Source organism: Sycon ciliatum, chromosome 12 (assembly GCF_964019385.1).
Source record: "Sycon ciliatum chromosome 12, ocSycCili1.1, whole genome shotgun sequence".
Taxonomy (NCBI): Eukaryota; Metazoa; Porifera; class Calcarea; order Leucosolenida; family Sycettidae; genus Sycon; species Sycon ciliatum.
Window position 1 is genome coordinate 24,698,941 of NC_088654.1, and position 22,492 is coordinate 24,721,432.

Sequence of the window (22,492 nt, forward strand, 5' to 3'; positions counted from 1 at the left end):
TCCGATGGAGTCAGTCAATGCCACGGCAGGCGCTCTGCAGCCCTATAGAAATGAACACTGAGATATGAACAGGGGTACATGTAGGGCGCACCTCAGGTTCACGAGGTCGGATTTCATTGAACACGACCGCAGACTCTTTGTATTTTGTATTTATGGATTCTCCACAGGCCTTAGCCTGAATCGAGGGAGTTTCTTGTTCGCTACCTAATGCTTTGTCAGAGCCCGGATTTGACCTGCTTCAAACAAAGGTGGTTTTGCGGGGGTGGGTCCGACGCGGCGTGGTTTATCACTCTCTGTTCCTGGAGCTAGGCTTGTGGATCTACCTTCGCATCCTTTCGTGTAGGAAGCAGACAATGCATTCAGTGTGTCATACGAGGGTAGCTGTTCGCACGTCTGTTCGACCCTGTCTATTGCCTCCGAGTATTGGATCCGGTGCGCAAGCTCTGTGTATGCGTGTGTGTGGATTTTACAAGTCAGCCTCGCACCCCAAAACGAGCGGAGTGGCGCGCTGCTGAGTGCTGGAGAACAGAGTCCGCACAGGTGAGAAGTGGCTGTCACTGCTAGAGACTGCATGCACTGTCTACAGTAAAGAACGGACTCGGTGTAGACAAGCCCTGGTCTACATGGTCTAGGTCACAGTAGGTGTAGGTTAGATTGAACTGTGCGCCAACGTCTACATACTAAGTGCGAAAACCACACCAGTTCAGAGAGCAACCGCTGAACTTACTTTCTTCTACACACAAAACTGAGGCACCAGTCGTTTTTTGTGCTAGCAGAGAAAGCCGTTTTCATCTTTCGAATTTTTAGCGTGGACAAGAGAGTTTTCTTTGCTGTTTGTTTCCGAGAAGTCAGTAGTAACGGTGTCCCCGGTTTATCGGTAGGGAAGCGTGCTTCCCCTGGCGTCGTGGGGCACATGCAGCACGCCAGAGTGACGTCGAGTCTCGCCGAGAAGAACAGGCGATGCAGAAGCAGTGAGCGGGCCGGGAAAACGGTACGTAAGGTCACAAACAATTTCTTGGAAGATGTTTTTTTACTTGTTTGTGTGTCTGGGGGCTACGCACACAGATAGAAGCAGTCCAAAATACACTAAAAGTGTCATGCTTGTAGCAGTAGAACTTCGGCCAGTGTAGGCTTTGCTGCGTCACATGTAAGAAAGACATTTTGGCCGGTGTTTGCTAGTAATGTGGTAGACATCACTTTCAAAAGCGTTCCCACTCGTACTATCTCGGACTGCTGGCATTGCTTACATGAACCCAGCTCTGGCCCAGGCTGCGTGTTGGGGCTTTGTAGGACCACACTTCTGCAGTGGTGATCTTGTACACATAATGGGCCTGGACAATGCGTATGGGCCCATGGGGGGGGGGGGGGGGGGTGTATTGTGGAGGAGTGTGGCCCTTCTAATGGACTCTGCAGTGAAATATGACTCTGCACTATTCATGATGGTGTATTTCCATGACTCCCCACTCCAGTAGCTTGGCAGGCACTGTTCATGATGGCAGGTTGTGCTGTGACAATTCGAACGCGCCCTTAGTTTTACATTGAACGTCGCCTGAGCTAGATCTACAAAGTACAGTGGTGATAAAATGATATTTTAAATCCGATGGAGTCAGTCAATGCCACGGCAGGCGCTCTGCAGCCCTATAGAAATGAACACTGAGATATGAACAGGGGTACATGTAGGGCGCACCTCAGGTTCACGAGGTCGGATTTCATTGAACACGACCGCAGACTCTTTGTATTTTGTATTTATGGATTCTCCACAGGCCTTAGCCTGAATCGAGGGAGTTTCTTGTTCGCTACCTAATGCTTTGTCAGAGCCCGGATTTGACCTGCTTCAAACAAAGGTGGTTTTGCGGGGGTGGGTCCGACGCGGCGTGGTTTATCACTCTCTGTTCCTGGAGCTAGGCTTGTCGATCTACCTTCGCATCCTTTCGTGTAGGAAGTAGACAATGCATGATGTGGAGGTAATAATTATTTGGCAGGCGCCATGCACACATTCAGTGTGTCATACGAGGGTGGCTGTTCGCACGTCTGTTCGACCCTGTCTATTGGATCCGGTGCGCAAGCTCTGTGTATGCGTGTGTGTGGATTTTACAAGTCAGCCTCGCACCCCAAAACGAACGGAATGGCGCGCTGCTGGAGAACAGAGTCCGCACAGGTGAGAAGTGGCTGTCACTGCTAGACTAGAGACTGCACTGTCTACAGTATAGAATGGACTCGGTGTAGACAAGCCCTGGTCTAGGTGTAGGTTAGATTGAACTGTGCGCCAGCGTCTACATAGTGCAAAAACCACACTAGTTCAGAGAGCAACCGCTGAACTTTCTTCTACACACAAAACTGAGGCACCAGTCGTTTTTTGTGCTAGCAGAGAAAGCCGTTTTCATCTTTCGAATTTTTAGCGTGGACAAGAGAGTTTTCTTTGCTGTTTGTTTCCGAGAAGTCAGTAGTAACGGTGTCCCCGGTTTATCGGTAGGGAAGCGTGCTTCCCCTGGCGTCGTGGGGCACATGCAGCACGCCAGAGTGACGTCGAGTCTCGCCGAGAAGAACAGGCGATGCAGAAGCAGTGAGCGGACCGGGAAAACGGTACGTAAGGTCACAAACAAATTTTCAGAAGATGTTTTTACTTGTTTGTGTGTCTGGGGTCTACGCAGACGGATAGAAGCAGTCCGAAATACACTAAAAGTGTCATGCTTGTAGCAGTAGAACTTCGGCCAGTGTAGGCTTTGCTGCGTCACATGTAAGAAAGACATTTTGGCCGGTGTTTGCTAGTAATGTGGTAGACATCACTTTCAAAAGCGTTCCCACTCGTACTATCTCGGAATGCTGGCATTGCTTACATGAACCCAGCTCTGGCCCAGGCTGCGTGTTGGGGCTTTGTAGGACCACACTTCTGCAGTGGTGATCTTGTACGCATAATGGGCCTGGTCAATGCGTATGGGCCCATGGGGGGGGGGGGGGTGTTGTGGAGGAGTGTGGCCCTTCTAATGGACTCTGCAGTGAAATATGACTCTGCAGTATTCATGATGGTGTATTTCCATGACTTACCACTCCAGTAGCTTGGCAGGCACTGTTCATGATGGCAGGTTGTGCCTGTCAGCCATAAACATTGGCAAGATTTGGATTACCCATGAGAGCAAATTTCATATACCACCCATGTACTACCCACACGCAATGCTGCTCAATGAAATCAGATTGCGTGAGTCAAGTTTGCGCCATGGACCAGCACATGTCCCAGTGTTTTTTTTTTTTTTTTTTTTTTTTACTACGTTCACATAACCAGCTCGAAAAGAACAAGGAAAGACAATGGTACGGAGACTAGGACAAACGTGACAACTAATGAGCAGGCGCTACACCGAGACGCAGCAGTGATGGTGGGGCATTGATGACTCTGCCGACCTGAGGTCTCGGCGTCACGGCCAAAAACACGCACCAAAAACAATGAAAAAAGAAGAAGATAGAGCTGTACAGGTGAGAAAGATGCAAAAACCCAAGGCTTAACACGAGCGATTGTGGGGGAGAAACTGTCTTAGCGTCATACTATTCATAGGGAATCGACTGCCCAGAGCCAGTTTGTGCTGCGAAGATGGCGGTAAACATTCGTTTTGAATGATTGCATTCTCTTGCTGTGGGGAGGCTGGGATAGGAGAGCGGCAGGGAGGGAGTTCCAATCACTGATGCTGCAGTGTGGGAACGAGCGCTTCAGTGCCAGCGGGGCAGATGCAGGCAGCTGGTGTTGGAGCTGGTGGTCATGGCCACTGACAGCACCGTGCTCGCTGCGAGTTCTGGGGTTGGTAGAGATGATGTGGCGCGGTGGCAACACAGAGAGCAGCTGCGGAGGACCAGGCAAGTAGTGCAGCTTGTACAGGCAGGCAAGCGAGGCAACAGTGCGGCGGATGGCCAGGCTGGGTAGGTGTGCCCCAGGGCCGATAGCATGAAGCGCGCGGCGCTGAACATTGTTCAGACGCTGGAGGTGACTCTGCGCAGCTCCCATCCATACAAGAGGCGCATACTCCATGACTGGTCGTACGAACGCCTTGTATACGGTCGTCCGGCCGGCGGGGGTGAGTATGTGGGCGGCTCTGTTTAGGACCCCAAGCCGTTGGCGTGCACGGGTGGCTACGGAGCGTAGGTGATCGCTGAAGTTCAACTTTGCGTCCACCTTCACACCAAGGAGGGTGATGGTGGTTGTCTCGGGCACCAGTGTGCCACCAAACAGGAGTGGGGGGAGATCTAAGCCAGTGCGTCTGAGGGTGGCTGTCATGGCCTGGGATTTGGTCGGTTCAAACATCACTTTCCATGTACGACCCCACTCGTGCAGTCGGTCAACGGACACCTGCAGTGACTGCGCGGCGACTGTTGGGGTCTGCTGGGAGGTGGTTTGCAGGCATCAGGCTGCACAGTGCCAGCGTGCTTGGCTCATGCTATCGGACATCATTGACCAGCAGTATACATTGGCACGGCTTGCCATTATGTTGACTGTTACTTGCTTGACTAAAGAAACACATACTTCAACAGATTTCATGGCAAAGCAGACATTCACAAAGCTTTGCAGCTGTTGGGCACACAGCTGGTAGCAAGCCTTGCAGAACACACAAGGGATAAGTGCTGTGGCATAAGTGGTATAATATCATTGGTATGGTACTCTGTATTTGACTTCATCACGCGAACAGGCAATGATGCCTTCTCACCAGACAACGGCTGTCTCTCACAGAATGATGATTTCAGAAGTATTTAAAGAGTCGGCGTGGAGTATTTATTGGCATTTTTAAATCAGAAATCGGAAAAAATCCTTCTGTGGTAGAGAACAATGCAGCTCTGCTGGACCTGACAAATGCATGTTGTTGTAGTGGCGGTAGCTCTGCACAAAGATATGTGACATCGCTCCGTGTGTGCTTGCTTTCCCGCCTCGAGGACGGATTCTGCTTGTGCACAGAATACCGTCAAAGCATCTGTGACCCCTCGGTACGCTCTTCAGGGCGTGCATATACAAAAATGGCAAGGGGGGGGGGGGAGCAAGATTACTGCCCATGGCCACCCCATTCTTTTGATGTTACACCTAAGCCCCAAACTTTAATTAATTTAAAACTGTGTTTGCTCCCGCTTAAACAATTCCATTTCAACTCATAGAAGTCAGGTTATAGTTTCATAGTATTATTACAGAAAGGAATATGGCATGGAGAACGAAGAATAAGCAAGAGAGAGAGAGAGAGAGACTAGGGTGGGCAAGAACCACTGGAGCATGTGCTTTTCTATACCTGATGGATTCTGATTACTATGGGAAATGAGATGGCAATACGAATAGTCAGTATAGAGTATTATTGTACTGCGTGGATGTTTTAGTGTAAGTAGACCTGTTAAAACAGAGAGGTTCCAGGCAGCAATCATGATTCCGCCACAGACAACACGAGAAGGACACTCTCCTATCGCAGTACGTCTGAGCCAAGAAGGATGAAGGGAAGGCAAGCATCATTCAATGGGCAGTCCACCGCAAAGCAGTGGCCTACAGCAACAACAGCAAAAGGTGCAACTAAGAGTTCATAACCCCCAAGAGTGTGCAACTCCTGACCAGTCCCTGTATGGAAGTCCGCTCGGCGGAATTCCTTCGTTGCGTCATTTTTGGTGCAGTGCAATGAGTCATGCCCATGAAATCTTCTAAAATATGCAGTCAAACAGTGATGCTTTCTCAGGGTAGACTGCCCAAACTGCGATTTGATGTGATACCCAGCAGGAAGTAAAACAAAGCGCACGACACTCAAATAACTAAAATATAGAAATGTTCTTTTCGATGCCAATGCCCGGAACGGCGACACTTCATAGCCTTGTGCTTTCGCCAGTGCAGTGCACCCATCCAATCTCCTTAAAACTAATTTTTCCCGGGAACTCAGTATATTTCCGTGCTTTCCTCGAAGATAATTTCAAATGATTGAGGGAATTGAGAATGCATCGAAGGAGCATTTCTCGGCTGAGTTTTGCAGCTATCAGAATGTTTATCCTCGGCGGCAATGCAATGTGTTTTGCCTCGCCACTTGGCAAAAGCTACACTTGAAGTCTTTCCTCCTAACCTCTTCCTGCATGTCATTGATGTTCAGGGATTCTTGGAGAAAGAGTTTGTTTTTGAGAAAGTAAGACTTGTATGTCTGAAATGTCTTCAAAAAAGCATCGAAATGATGAGGATACAGCCTTTAGTTAGGAGCGAATCCGGGTTTAGTTTCCAGAAATCGCAAGGAACCCAAATGTAAATCGGATGACACGTAGCGCATAATGTAATGTCAGAATTTCGCCGAGCGCAGGGTAATTGCCAGTTGCTCACTCTTGAGGGTTATGAACTCTTGGTGCAACTTATGCCTGGCGCTCGCATGCCAAAAAGTTCGATGCACAAGTTGTGCAGCCAAATATAGTCCTGCTTGGAGTATGGGCATAGCTCGGCTATACGCGCCGTGAACTGTTTATAGCGGTGCGCCTTCCACTATAATTTCTCTTGGATGGCATCTTTCAAAAGACTGTGAATATAGGCATCACTATTTAACCATCAATACTAATGATGATACGATATCAGCTTGGCTGCAGGAAGAATGTTAAAATAGATAAGGCGAGTTGCCTGCAAATAAATTATGTATAATGAAGCTGTGTGAGGCGTCTTTCAGGATTTTGAAAGCATTTGTGGTACTAACTATTCACCGCCTACTAAAGACCGGATAATAGATTGAAAAAAATGAATCTTCTGCTAAAACGTTTAATTATTCTGCCCGCATTTCTTAATCTTATACTCTATATGCCTCTTACTTTAGCTGATTATGGAAGGCGGAACGTGCAGGAGTATTTGCAGCACTGCCTCCAAACTGCGCCTAAAGCAAGTGATGATTCTGTTTCTCCTCATCAATGTTGTTAAGCCAACAAGAGGGTCAGCATGGACTCACTCCCGGACTACGACAGAGTCGTACACCCTTGTTCTTGGTGCAGGTATCATTGCAGCTACTACCAGTTGTCTTGCAAACAGTGAGACTGGAAGGGAGAGTGAAACAACAACCAATCCACCATCCATTATGCCCGATAGTACACCAACCAGTACACCAACCAGTACACCAACCAGTGCACCACCAACCAATCCATCAACCAGTACACCAGGTCAGTGTCTGCTCCAGAGCCGGGTCAGCAGGGTCATTGACCCGGTTAGGAAGAGGGGGATATTTGAACCCGTTTGGAAAAAAAGTACCATACTAGTGTATGGGGTGAACGACTGGCCAAAATTCCATATCGGCTAAAAAGGGATTTTGTGTGGTGTAGGTTTTTCAGCCTGTCAAAGCAAGTTCAGGGCTCACGGTTGTGTACAAATGCGTGGGCGCCTTTCTGTTTCTGGCCAGCTCACGCGACGACAGCTCAACTGTCACGCGACCACAGCTCGACCACCCCTTGTACACAAACTTTAGCCATCTCGCAGCGCATTTTCAGTGCGACACATGCCTCTTCAAAATAGAATAAGGTAGCACAGGTAGACGGTACGACACTGACAATTTGGGTGGAGCCAGGCAAGATGTGCACTAGGGGATCGATCTAAGGAATTTTTGATTTTGGCCCCGTGAAACTACAGATATTGTCACGAAGTAAGTGAATGCTACAGCGATCCCTTGATTTAGAAAAATCGCTTCGGTTAAACTGTAGCTTAGCATCTACTGAAGATTTTGAGGCATCGATTGTCAAAATGGGCCAATTTTGTGCTACCTTAGACTGTTTAGAAGTGAGCTAAGTCGGCAGGGGCGCACGCGAACTCCCGTGCGCGACGACAAGGAAGGAAGTATGCGCATATGCGCTGTAGAATACTACTAGATGCGGAAACTACACCAGCGAGGCAGCAGCAAGGCGTTTTTTGCAATGTTTCCTCAGTGACTGACAAACTCTTGAAATATTATTCACCGTTTGCTCTTTCGCTCATCGGCGCTCTACTGATGTGTGCTTCAGCAGCTATGGCGAACCGAAAATACTTGACCAGTACAACGGCGAAGCCATTTGATTCGTCCTCTTGCAACGAGACAGAGGAGCAAATCGAATAATTCACAACTCTCCATTGTCACTTCTCACAGCAGCGCGCGTGGCACGGCTCTTTCACTCGTGTCCGTGCATTTACAAAACACTCTGAGAACAGAGATAACGAACTAGAACACGGTGTGAGTCTTCGCTTCATTCCATCAAGGAGCTCTTGTCCTCTACCTCTCCTCGCCTGCACCAGGACATTAGCGGACGAGATAGATGTCGATCCCTTTGTCAGCAAAGACTCGGCGGCAGAAATCGCGACTTCTACTCATCACAGGACTCCGCGTGCGAAATGTCTGAAGCCTTCGGCTTACGAGGCCAGTACTGCTCGCAACACACTTGCTCGGAAAGAAGCAATAACAACGACGGTGAACGGCAACCAAAGTGAAACGCAAGTCCCTAGCCGGTCTCCGTCTTCCTCAGTTCTACTTCTTCTTGTAAGTCACTGCAACTCTCCTCACAAAAATGTCAAGTCCTTGCTGTGTTCCGCGCACTGCCGCGTACATGTAGCTCGAGTCACGCGAGCTCATTTCTATGGTGATCAGATTTCAAGATGTCCTCCGACGTAATCGAGTTTTGGCATCCCAACCGTGAGCCCTGAACTTTCTTTTGCTTGGTAGGTTGCGATGGCAAGATCAAAGGAGGCACCAAAGAAAAATGATCCCGACTAGCCCTTTGAATCGCGATGTGGTCGACTTTTATGGAAAGTGGGAGTCTGACCATTCACTGTCTGTGTTTCCAAAATCCAAGCGCAGCGACCCAAAGACTGGAACTGCAGCAAGGGCAACTGACATGCTAGAGAGCGTGAAAGGCACGCGTGCACGGCAGAGGAGTATGAGTGTCATGTTGAAGAAGAAAGGTGTTCTCGGATGCGATGTGCGAGAGACGTTTTGGTTGTTCCCTCGTGGACCTGGCAGCACAAGAGTCGTGGTCAGCGTATCCAGCGGAGCGTATGACAGCTGTCTGGAGAGGCCTATAACTTTATGCGTCATTCGAAGGCTTTGTTGAAACACACTGCAGGCGCGTGCCCCATATGGGTTCCTGGGTGCCCTGAACCCCCTTTTTCCGCTCAAAATGCAGGATTTTGCTTCATTTTGAAAATGTTCCCGGGCGAGGACGCCGACCCCCCCCCCCCCCTTGAAGGTCACTGGCGCACGCGCCTGCACTGTAGTGACACACAGGTCACACCTGCCACGGTTCCTTCAAGTACCGAAGTGACAGCCACAACTGTTCCTTTCCCATTGCTGCCATACGACAGGCTGAGAAAGCAAGAGATACTCTACCAGTCCATGCCAGCAGCTAGACACCAGTTAGCATCCCCACCTCACAGCAGAGCAACCGAGTTTGGGATTAAGCTAGGAGTGCCAATTCGAGCAACTGGTATGATGGCTCTGCTTGGAGCCGCTAGATGGCGCGCAGCTGAGCCGGCAAATGACTCCGCTTGGAGCACGCAAATGACTCCGCATGGAGCCGCCAAATGACTTCGCATAGAGCCGCCGAATGACTCCGCATGCAGCCGCCGAATGACTCCGCGCGGAGCCACCAAATGATTCCGCATGGAGCCGCCAATGACTCTGAGTAGAGCCGCCAATGACTCTGAGTAGAGCCGCCAAATGCTAAATATATAGGTATGCATAACCAGTTGAGAGCATAATATGTTCTCATGGACTATACAGATACCGTCATGGGTGCGCCAGAAACATGAGTTTGAGCTAGTAGGTGGGAGGGTGGAAGGAAATTGTGCGCAGGTGGGCCAGCTCGCTGGGCTGGCTGCTAACTTGCGTTAGCATGCTAACGCTCATTTAGCATCCCCCACCTCACAACAGAGCAACCGAGTTTTGGATTAAGCTGGGAGTGCCGATTCGAGCAACTGGTATGATGGCTCTGCTTGGAGCTGATAGATGGTTCGCAGCTGAGCCGGCAAATGACTCCGCTTGGAGCAGGCAAATTACTCCGCATGGAGCCGCCGAATGACTCCGCATGGAGCCGCCGATTGACTCCGCATGGAGCCGCCGAAGGACTCTGCATCGAGCCGCCAAATGACTCCGCATCGAGCCACCAATAGACACCCTTAGCAAAAAACGTTATGTTGTAACGGTATTATCGCAAGGGGGAAAATACCGTGATTTGGGTTCGACCTTTAGCAAGATGCACGCTATTTGTAGTACGCTGTTGCGACGAGAATAGCTTTGATTTCGCGCGGTACAACCATTTTTGTCACCATCTACGCGATACAAGGTGAAATGCGTACGGACTATGCAATATTTGGCCAAAACACGTATCGTTGGTCACAACGATAAATCAGCCCCCATAACGTTTATTCGCTGCAGCTTCAACGCTATTTGGGTGATCAAGGTACGAGTACCGTAAAAAATAGCGTTACCGTTGTTTGCTAAGGGTGTCTAATGACTCCGCATGGAGCCGCCAATGACTCTGAGTAGAGCCGCCAATGACTCTGAGTAGAGCCACCAAATGCTAAATATACAGGTATGCATAACCAGTTGAGAGCATATATTCCATAAATCGGCACTCCCGGAGCAGATCACAAACTGCAGCTACCCGGGCAATCTGTGAGCAGTGCAAGCTAGATAAAGACTATCAGAACTTGATATCATGGGCTGAGGCCATTGCCGCAGCCACCCGTGCTTTGGCTGCAGGTGGGGTCCGAATGTTACTCGGGCAGACATCGCTTTCCACCTTCCCGCCTCTCTGAATATCAAGTCCGAGAGCTGATTCGAAACGAGTGGCGGGTGTACAACGCCAGGCGAAAGCCACAGTTGATGAGCAATATCCTCGCAGTTGCTGTAAATGCCGATCGATTGGCATTCCCAGCTGATGCCGCTAGCTTTCTCAGGTGCTGCGGGCTGCCACAATTCCAAGCAACTCTTTGCGATTGCTGCTCTGCTTGATTGACTGTCCATCGCCCGATCCTCAGTCGCAATTGTACGCACACCGGCCAAGTGCACCACATGCATCGGTGAATAGCAGCAAGTCGGGGGACGACGTCCACTTAGGGTGTAGGAAGAAGGACCGGCCGTTCTACTAATCCAGGAGCTCAGGCCATCAGCAAAGATCTTTGAGGCACTCTTCGGAGAGCTTGATCAGGTAATACGGCTGCCGGTACCAGTTGGCAAGTGACAACAATTTGCGGTTGATACACCAGTCGATGTAAAATTGCAGATCCTGGTATAAATCAGAAGATTAGGTTTTTTTATTTTTTATTTTTACTATGTTCACATTCCCAGCTCATCACAACCACACGCTCTTCAGCCGAACCATACAGACACCAGCAAGGACACTTCCGTTGAGAGGTAATATTGTTCTACGCCTCTAGACAGCTGTTTCGCTCCCTGTCGGAGCTCATCAGTAAAGGATGATAATGATGACAGGGGAGGAATGATCATTCTTATACACCAGAAATGGCGCAAGTGCGCGCTTCCCACATAGAACAATGGCAGATGCAAGCTGCTAAAATGGTAAAGTGTGAGAACAGCGATAAATATTCATAGTACGCGCTCATTGGTGGAGAAACACACCACACAGGCGACGAAAATCTTACGCGGAATACTGATGCCAATGGAAAGTACATGTATGTGGTTTATTATTATGATGTTGCAATGTCCATGTATGCAGGCGAGGCGAGACTCACCACCGAGATCCCCAACGCGACAGGCTCAGTTGCCGTTCAGGACTCACAACGACCTGTCCGCCCGTCAACAGGATCGACAGCGGGAGGCCCCACTGATGCCGATGTCGATGCACGCGAGGAAACTTGTAGTCGTGAGTGTGATACTAACAGGTCTAGTAGCAACCACTGACAAACGAGAGGCCAGCTGGGGCATTCACTCCAGTCAGGTCTGCTTGGTCGACGCTTCGTATCTGCAGCTCAGCTCAGTTTGATCAAACAAAGATGTTGCAGATGTGTCCTGCTTTTCTCCTTCCTTCTTCACCGACTCGTCTTGTCATCTCTCCTTCTTTCTTCACCGACTCGTCGTGTCCACTCTGCTCTGCCACTAACGGCGCATTAAAACTTCAGAACTAAATATTGCGACAGAGCTTTTGGCCATATCTTCAATTCATTGCATTCCCAACTCATCACAACCACGCGCTCTTCAGCCGAACCATACAGACACCAGCAAGGACACTTCCGTTGAGAGATAATATTGTTCTACGCCTCTAGACAGCTGTTTCGCTCCCTGTCGGAGCTCATCCGTAGAAGAGCTCGATGAAAGTGTCGCCCTCAAATGACTCGTCGCTGTAGCCATCATCGTCTTCCTTCTGTTTCCGACCCGAATCCTCAAAATATTTTATCCTGCGCATGGAGTGCGAGGATGTCGTCTTCTTCCGCTCCACAGTACATTACTACTACTAGGCTCTTCCGTCGATACATCCATGATGATCAGTTTTAGGCGACTCAGCACAACATGGAATACAAACTCACACAAATAAACTTACTTGCAACAAAGAAATGCATCCGGAACAGTCCAGTCGACTGAGGAGAACAACAACAGCGACTCGCGTTGCACTGCACTTCGTGTTTTTCGCCGCGGAATTCAAATCCCGATTATCTCGACTTTTTCAAAAAAGGCTGTGGTCATGTTTTAGCGCGCTCTGGCTCATTATGTGGAAAGCGTGCACTTGCGCCATTTCTGGTGTATAAGAATGATCATTCCTCCATTATCATCATTATCATCCTCTACTGATGAGCTCCGACAGGGAGCGAAACAGCTGTCTAGAGGCGTGGAACAATATTATCTCTCAACGGAAGTGTCCTTGCTGGTGTCTGTATGGTTCGGCTGAAGAGCGCGTGGTTGTGATGAGTTGGGAATGCAATGAATTGAAAATGTGGCCGAAAGCTATGTCGCAATATTTAGTTCTGAAGTTTTAATGCGCCGTTAGTGGCAGAGCAGAGTGGACACGACGAGTCGGAGAAGAAAAAAGGAGAGATGACAAGACGAGTCGGTGAAGAAGGAAGGAGAAAAGCAGGACATATCTGCAACATCTTTGTTTGATCAAACTGAGCTGAGCTGCAGATACGAAGCGTCGACCAAGCAGCCCTGACTGGAGTGAATGCCCCAGCTGGCCTCTCGTTTGTCAGTGGTTGCTACTAGACCTGTTAGTATCACACTCACGACTACAAGTTTCCTGGCGTGCATCGACATCGGCATCAGTGGGGCCTCCTGCTGTCGATCCTGTTGACGGGCGAACAGGTCGGTGTGAATCCTGAACGGCAACCGAGCCTGTCGCGTTGGGGGATCTCGGTGGTGAGTCTCGCCTCGCCTGCATACATGGACATTGCAACATCATAATAATAAACAACATACATGTACTTTCCATTGGCATCAGTATTCCGCGTAAGATTTTCGTCGCCTGTGTGGTGTGTTTCTCCACCAATGAGCGCGTACTATGAATATTTATCGCTGTTCTCACACTTTACCATTTTAGCAGCTTGCATATGCCATTGTTATATGAGCCAGAGCATGCTAAAATATGACCACGGACCAAAAATTCGATTTTCAGTTTTTGTTCAAAAATGATCAAACACACCTAATGTTCACTGTCTGAAAGTTTTGGATTGATCGGACATGTCTAAGTGTTGCTACAATGGTATTATATGCAGCACTGTTGAAATGGTGAAACTCTATGTGCAGCAATGGGATTGTCATTTTTGCACACAGTTGATATGTCCCTTGGTTCATCCTTCTGGTCAGTTCTTCTGTCCAGGGTCTTATAGCATGAGCTGACAGGTACTCGGCCACATCCAAAATTACTATAGTCAGCTGAGCTGGGTGTCCGAAATACCTCCTGTTTCGAGCACCACTGGAGAACCGCCAGCGAAAACACGCTCAACATCTGTAGATGGCCGAAGAAGGTGGCACTCCACATCCTCTCCATCACACTTCACTGGCCAGGATCTTACTTCTGACGACTTACCTGACCTTGTTGCAACCGGAGCACCGGCACTCGCAGCCGTTCATTTTCGCCCCGCCACTGTCTACCGTCTGCTAGCGCGACTCGACATATCAAAGGCGACTGGTCCTGACGGCATTTCAGCCCGGGTCCTGAAAGAGTGTGCCAAAGAACTTGCGAAGCCGTTGTCCCAGCTATTCGCTCTGTGTTTCAGTTGCGGAGTTCAACCAGAATCTTGGAAGACAGCTAACGTAGTACAGATCCACAAACGGTCCTCACGCTCTGTTCTGAAGAACTACCGCCCAGTCTCGTTATTATGCATAATGTCCAAAGTAATGGAAACTATTGTCAATCGTCAACTGATGAACCATCTTGAGCGCCAGCAGCTCCTCACTCCCCACCAGTTTGGGTTCCGTAGAGGTCTCGGCACGACAGACGCACTACAGGCGCTTCATAACGCCTGGTTGACATCGTTAGCTAGGCCTTGGCGGATAATGCCGGCAGAAAAATTGGCAGAATTTGGTACATTTTCTGGTAAGTTTCATGCATGTTTGGTATGTGGATAAGGACATGGAGCAGAATTCGAGGAATCGCCCGCCATACGGTTTGTATGGTTCTGCCAATTTCACTGCTTTTCGAGCAGAATCTGCCACCTTTTCGAGCATTATCCGCCAAGGCCTATCGTTGGCCAAGGTGGCACGGCACGAATTCTCGCCTTTGACCGGGTCTCCCACGTGGGCCTCCTCTACAAGGTCCGGCAGCTCGGCATTACTGGCACTCTCCATAGCTGGCTATCGTCTTTTCTTCACGGCCGTTCACTCCAGTGCTTAGTCGGTGGTCACATTTCTTCTCTCTACCGAATCTCTGCAGGGGTGCCCCAACACAGTATATTGGGCCCTACGCTGTTTCTAATATACCTGAATGACGCTGCCGATGTTCTTGATGGCAACGCTCAGCTTGAGGCCTACGCAGACGATACGACACTATACAGTCTAGTATCCTCATCTCAGTGCCCTCGGGACGCTGCACACACCTTGCAGGTATCTACAAACCGCCTGCATGAGTGGGGTTGCCGGTGGAAAGTGTCTTTCGAGCCCACCAAGTCACAGGCTATGACTGCTACCCTCCAAAGCACTGACCTAGACCTGCCCCAAATCCTGTTTGGTGGTACCCCTGTACCGGACGAAACCAGCATATAACTGCTTGGTGTTCGATTTCACTCCAAATTGTCCTTCGCTGGTCACCTCAGGACCGTGACCATCCGCGCCCAGCAGCGCCTCGGCTTTCTCCGACGAGCGGCCCACATTCTAACGCCAGCTGGCCGAACGACTGTCTACAAGGCATTCGTGAGGCCCCTGATGGAGTATGCCCCGCTTGTGTGGATGGGCGCGCCAGCCAGCCACATCCAACGTCTGGATAATGTTTAACGCCGCGCACTGCGCATCATTGGTGCAATTCTCCCTAGTCTGGCTGTGCGCCGGACTGTTGCTGCTCTCTCGTGCATGTACAAATTGCATTTCATTATTTGTCCTCCTCAGCTACTTGCTGTATTGCCACCGCATCGCGTTTCTCCAGCCAACCCAAGAACCAGGAACCAGCACAATAATGCCACTAGCCACGCCTCTCAACTGTCAGACACGCTCCCTGTCTCAGCTCCATCCGTCGTGAAGCAGTCGTTCCCGTACTGCTGTATTGGCGCATGGAACTCCCTTCCTGACAGGCTGCTGTCGCAGCGCCCACACAAAACACGTTTTCAGTCATTAAAGACAAAGGTCTACCGACACCTGAGAGACAGCAACTGGTACTGGGCAACCAATTCCTTGTAATTGTTTGAGCTCGTCGCTTGTCGGACCCGCTAATCCGCGTACCTGGCTTCGCTCGGAGTGCTCAGCTGTGTTTTGCATACATGGAAAAAACTTATGATTCTTTTCTTTTCTCTGTTTATTCTTTTACCAGGCGTGGGCCATCCCCTGGATTATCAAAATGGGTGCCTTATTATTTTTCTGTTTTTAGCTTGTTTTCTTTACACTTCTTTGTGCGAGTTTCGTATCAGATCTATTGAAAAAGTTCATAAGTTTTGGTTGATGAAGTTGACATGTACATGGTACATCAGTCCAAACACTGATAATTTACAATCTCTTTTCATCTTGTTTTTATTTTTCTAAACACCTACCGGTACTTTTACCCAATCTACTTCCCCATAGCTAGATCTAGCTTTGCTTTACATTTCTGTTTCTTTTTCCTGGTGCGTGCTTGTGGCATTGAAGCCCAGACCTTGGTCGGGGGAGCCCCTGGTACCTCACCATCACTGCTGCCCAGTGCAGCCCCTGCTCAGTAGCTGTTTATTTGTGTCCACATAATTATTTATTTTACGAGTTAGGTTTGTGAATAATAGTAAAAAAAAAGAAAAAAAGGACATTTTTCCCGAGGTTTGGAGGTTGATGTTCTGTTTTGGGAATGGCTCCATAGCTTTATCACCACCGTTATCTGCTTACTCCTTCGAGTCGGATCCTGTATCAGACTCATCGAGAAGCCGGGGCAATTAGTATTCACTCATCTTCATCTGGAGCATATAACTATGTGTCTCCATGTTCGGTCACTTTTAATTCTTCGCCCACAATGATCTAGTCACTCTCCTCGCATTAATCCCCAAACTCCTGCCCTGAATTATTTCAAAATCAAATGAAAATTTTCGGCAGCGACACTACGCTTGCCAAATATAGCTTCCACCAGACCGACCTAAACTGAAAGGAAGTTCCAAGAAGATTATACCTGCGCTGGCACTTCATATTGTTCAATGCTGCAGATGATATAGTGGAACCCTGTCCACCACTTCGAGCGAACAAATTTGTCTGTTTCGACAGCATTCAGGAATACGATATTGACCATAACTACACGTGAAATATGCATATTAGCATTTCCATATGTACAAAATACCACCTTCTACTGGCTCCTAAACGTATTCCTCTTTACAATATTCACGTGTGTTTCTGAGCCAAATTCGCCCTCTTATTGATACCTGTAGTATGTGGAGTCAGATGATGTTGTGTGGTAGTTCTAGGTAGCACCCCCTGGCATTTCGGAACAGTACTCAAATTTTGGAGATACAGGCCACTGCCACTAACACAATACGAAATAAATAAAAGTCACAAAATTGGGGGGGGGGGGGGGGGTTCTAACCGCCCATATCACAGCAATCACATTTGAAATTCACATATGCGAATATATGTGCAGTATGTCAAAATGCTTGAAATCATTCATTGCTAGTGAACAAGTATAGAATTCAAGTGAGAATGAAAAACGTAATACTCAATGTACTTTGTAAATAATCGACGCGGAGACAACAATTTTATAATAGCTATAAAGAGAACAAATTCCGCTGTCATCGCCACACTACAACAAAGTCATGAAGGTTTACCAAAATCGATTTTCTTGTCACAATCATCAGTGGAAAGCCGTGACTGAAGAATAACCATGCCAAATCAATAATTTATATACATTCAATAATGTGTTACGAGAACAAAACAAAGTGCTAAAAATAGAATGAGGGAAGGTGAGACAATAGAAGTAAAGTGAGAGCTAAGCGCAACAGGGGTGAGGAACTAATTGCAACGCTAGAACTGTGTAGTGAGACAAACAATCATGCTGTGCACCTACGAAAACAATCTTAACGCAACTACATGTTTCTTCTGCTTACAAAGATCAGGCTTATGCAAACGAATACAAACAGCCTCAAGTACTTTCAACTGACTAGCGTACCGTGCACGACAAAGAACAGAAAAACTAAAATCATCATACACCTGCAGACACTTAGGGTGAGACAACAGATGAAGAAAAACGGCAGACTTCTTACGATCTAAATCACCATCCGATTCCTCGTCTCCACCAACCGCAACCTCGTCCCCCGTCTCATCTTCCAACTCGTCCTCAGTGTCGTCCTCCGTGTCATTCTCCTCATCACCACTGATCGGTCCCAGGCTCGCTTCACGTTGCTGAACCTCTGTTCGTTGACTCCTCCTTTGATCTTGATGGTAATTTGTTACCATTGTTTGAATTTGAATTCTTTATTCTCACGATGGCACCATCGCCAATAAGAGATAAATTTATGAGAAGGTGAGATTGTGGGTTAAACAGTTGGAAAGTGATTTACATCACTTTGAACTTTACAAGTATGGGAGAGGGTGAGCGCTGCAGGAGCAGATTGAGTTAATCAGCAGTGAGCAGATTTCTTGTTTGAAAGCAGGTCGGGAGGAGATGTCACGAATGCTAGCAGGGAGGGCATTGTAGTATTCTAGGGACTTGTACAGTGGGGAGTCTTTACAGCGATCGGTTCTGGAGGGTGGGAGGTGCCAAGTGCGTGCGTGTCGAAGGCTGTACTGGGCCGTAACTTGAGCGGGGGTGTTGAGCAAGCGTATGTGTTGTGGGGCATATTGGTATTTTATGGAGTGAGCAAGAAGGGTGAGCTTCACTTTGCGGCGAGAGAACATTGTCGGCCATTTGAGCCGATGGAGCAGTGTTGAATGATCCAGAGGAGTGTAAAGGGGGAGACGGAGGCAGATTCTGGCCGCCTTGCGCTGGATTCGCTCAAGACGGTCAAGAGCTGCGATTGAGAGCGGGGTGACAGCAATGCATGCATATTCAATTATAGGCAGGATATACGTTTTGTAAATGAGAGAGAGTGATTTAGTGTGTAGAGTTGATTTGAGCCTAAAGAGAATATTAAAAGATTTTACGGCTTTCTTCAGCACAAAGTCAAGGTGGGCTGACCATCTTAGGTCGTGCTGAAAGATGATGCCGAGGTGACGATGTTGTGTTACTGTTTCTAATAGGGTTTGGCCAAGTTTTATTTCGGGTAGTCGTGGTGGGGGTCGGTTAGCATGGTAGAACGGGAGGATGACGGTTTTCGTTTTATTGACTAGCAGGTGCCAGCGCTCTAGCCATTCTGCTGCGGCATCGACGCTTCTTTGTAGCGCAGCCTCACACTCAATGTAGCTGCCTGCAATGGCAATTAGTGCGGTGTCGTCCGCGAACTGGCTACACGAGGTTGTAGCATTTTCACAGGCAGTGGGCAGGTCAATGGTGTACGCCAGGAACAGAAGTGGTCCCAGGACCGAGCCCTGGGGCACTCCTGCTGGTATTGGTATGAAGGCGGATGTTGTGCCTTCAACCTGCACCCGCTGTCTGCGTCCTGTCAAGTAGGCTTCGAGCCAATTGTGAGCCTTGCCGTCGACACCATAGTGGCTCAGCTTTTTCAGCAAGCCTTGATGCCATACACGATCAAAGGCTTTACTGAGATCGAAGAAACACGTTACAACATGCTTCCCCGCATCCCTAGCTGTGGATATCTGGTGGACGATCCGTGCGAGTTGCAGCTCGGTCCCGTCTTGTTTCCTGAAGCCGGATTGGTTGGAGGGTAAGTGCGGTGCTATGTGATTGTACAGACGAGAGTGGACTATTTTTTCTTGTGTTTTTGATATTATACTGAGCAGGGAGATGGGTCGGTAGTTGGTAGGATGGGAGGGGTTGCCCGACTTGGGGATGGGTGTAATAGTTGCGTCTTTCCAATCCTGTGGTATTTCTCCGGTTCTGAAGGACAGATTGTAGAGACTAGTGAGAGATGGGGAGATTTCCTTTGCAGTTTCTTTCAGGAGCCGAGTTGGGATGTTGTCAAAGCCTGGGCTCTTGCCAGTGTCTAGACTGCATAGAAGCTTCTCGACCTCTTCCACTGTTGCTGCGATTGTATTTAGAGTATGACTGATGTCAGGGGTAGTGTTGATGTCTGGTGTAGTACAGGTGGTCTTGTCGATGGACTGTTGGCTTTGGGAGATAAAGAACTTGTTGAGAGCTGTTGCTTTCTCCATAGCCGTGGCTGCAGTGGAGTTGGCTGTCGATAGTGTGGGAATTGTTTTCTTAGGCGGTTTTTTCAGGTGCTTCAGTAGACGGTGGAGGTTTGTACCCGTTGACGTTGTTTGCTGGACAAAGTCGGACTTAGCCTGTCGCAAAAGAGCGGTTACTCGGTTACGCTGGGCTGTGTACAGTTTCCAATCTGAGTCTAGTTGGGTCGCCTTGTAGGTGCGGAACTGTTTGTGCTTTGTTTTGATCTGGCTGAGGAGATCCTTCGTCATCCAGGGACGAGTGGGCGTAGACTTTTTGCGGGACTTGCTTCTGGTCACTTGGCAGTGGTGCACGGCTAGTTTCAGTATCTGGTCTCTCCAGAAGTTCCAGAATGAGGTTACTGGCTGAGGGTCAGTGGGATGTGGATCGTACTGCAGATTGCAGGTAGCAAGAGCTTCACGCAGGGACGCAATGCGTTCCTCGCTCCACAACCAATATGTGCTGGAGGTGCTTTGCTGTGTAGTACTGCTCTCATTTTTATTATTATTTGTATTATTGTTTCTGTGGGTGGTGTGCTGCTGGGGTCGTATGTTGCCTTGTATGACAACATGATCAGAGGCACCCATAGGGGGCAGGCTTGTGATGGTGATGTTATGGCGGCTGAGGCTAGAGATGGCCAGGTCCAGGCACGATGTAGGTGTGTGTTGGCGTAGGTGGGTGGCAAAGGAGACGTGTTGTGTGAGGCCACGAGTCTCGCACAGCCAATGCAGGTCCTCACCTAAGGCATCGGTGGTGTCGCTGGGGTGCCACAAGCAGTTCTTGGCGTTGAAGTCGCCAAGGAGAAGTATCTCATCCTGGGGTCTTTCAACTAGCTTTATGGCTCTCTCCAGTTCCATCACGAACTCTGCGAGGTCGGACCGCGGGGGACGGTAGATGTTCCCTACCACAAGGGAGGCTTGGCCGATTGTTATTCTAATCCAAATACATTCCGCTTGAGTCATGGGAATGGTAATTGTCTCGTGTTGGCAGCTGTGTGGTATGTATGTGGCGACTCCTCCACCAAAGGTGTCCCGGTCCGCTCTTATGAGTTTGTAGCCGTTGATGGCGTACATCCCGTCGCTGTCCGATGGATCCGCCCAGGTTTCCTGGATGGCGATTATTGACGGTTGTTGCAACTTTGCCACGTGGCTAAGCTCGTCCATCTTGTTGAACAGACACCTGACGTTCGAGCTGATGAAATTCGCGACTTCCATTATTTTTTATTTATTTTTGTAATTTGTTTCGTTTTTTTGGGTATTTCCGCAATTGAAAGTATTGTTCTCACTGATATTGTGTGGAGGACAGCGCTAGGATTGAGTATCGTGTGACACCAGTGGGCTGAAGCGTGAGCCCTGTGCCGGGGCAAGGGGTTGGCTTTGGCCAGGGTCGATGGTGTTGCTCTCTTTTTGTTTTTTGGAATTGTTGTTGTTGTCATTGTTGTTGTTCCTGTTGTTGCTAAATCTTCTGTTCCCAGTGTCTTCGCCGGTGCTTAACATCCAGTACTGTAATAATTCATTGAATAATTAGCCGTTGATCGTCTAGGTCTTTGAATGTTGATCGTGTTGTTTTCTCTGTTGAATTCCGTTTCCTTCAGCCTTCTTTCTTCTTGTTAATGTTCAGTGCTTACCTCATCCATATTTGCCCGTGCCAGCGACACCACAGACTCAGCCCCAGCACTGCCGATGGCAGATGCAGGTGGCGGTTCTGGGGGAGGCAACGGCAACGATGGCGATGGGGGCATCACCATGATCACCTCGCCGCAGCGTCCACTTTGGTCTTGAGCTGGATGTTGTTGTGGTGTACTTTCTTGTGTTGTTATGGTGCATTGTGTTATAACGTTAGTGACAATGTGCACATTATCCATCTCAACGGTTCTCGATACGGGTAATGGAGGCACTATTGCCTTCGATGGCAATTGTGCTAACGATGGCTCTGATCGAGGGTTCTTAGGTGGCCTGCCGCGTTTGGGTCGCAGTGCCCGTGCCGAGCCAGTCAGCATGTGCAGTGGGACGTGCTGCTTGATACGTGCGTTCAGATGTTGAAGAGTCCTACCAACGTACCGACTACCGCATTGTCGGCACTCACCTCTTCCAAACTGGCTGAGGAACTGGACTTCCTAAAGTCAGTTTTTCTAAAGAACGGGTATCCCGACGATCTCTTGAAGGAGCTCATGAGCGAAAGGCTGCATAGAAAGGAAATACGTTTTGGCCCGGACAAATGTCCCACGTATCTTTCTCTCCCTTGGAAAGGTAACCTCTCATTATCCATGAGTCGCGTGGTCCGCAAAATTGTACAACAAACGTACTACGCGGTACATTTTGTACCCGTTTTCACAACTGTACGTGCGTTCACGGTGAGGAAGGATGTCCTACCAACCCAACTCGCATCTAAATTGGTATACCAATTTGAGTGCCGACAATGCGGTAGTCGGTACGTTGGTAGGACTCTTCAACATCTGAACGCACGTATCAAGCAGCACGTCCCACTGCACATGCTGACTGGCTCGGCACGGGCACTGCGACCCAAACGCGGCAGGCCACCTAAGAACCCTCGATCAGAGCCATCGTTAGCACAATTGCCATCGAAGGCAATAGTGCCTCCATTACCCGTATCGAGAACCGTTGAGATGGATAATGTGCACATTGTCACTAACGTTATAACACAATGCACCATAACAACA

The 22,492-nt window shown here is 48.8% G+C and overlaps 1 protein-coding gene across 1 annotated transcript in view; it reads left to right on the plus strand.

The window, feature by feature from the left end:
* Positions 1–2,318: 2,318 nt before the first annotated feature.
* The window catches only part of LOC135828083 (mucin-2-like), a 34,016-nt gene continuing 13,842 nt past the window's right edge, over positions 2,319–22,492 (plus strand). The window contains exons 1-2 of the mRNA XM_065340516.1: positions 2,319–2,583; positions 6,789–7,125. Of these exons, the coding sequence (XP_065196588.1) occupies positions 2,506–2,583; positions 6,789–7,125 (415 nt within the window). The 5' untranslated portion in view covers positions 2,319–2,505. The remainder of the gene's footprint in view (positions 2,584–6,788; positions 7,126–22,492) is intronic.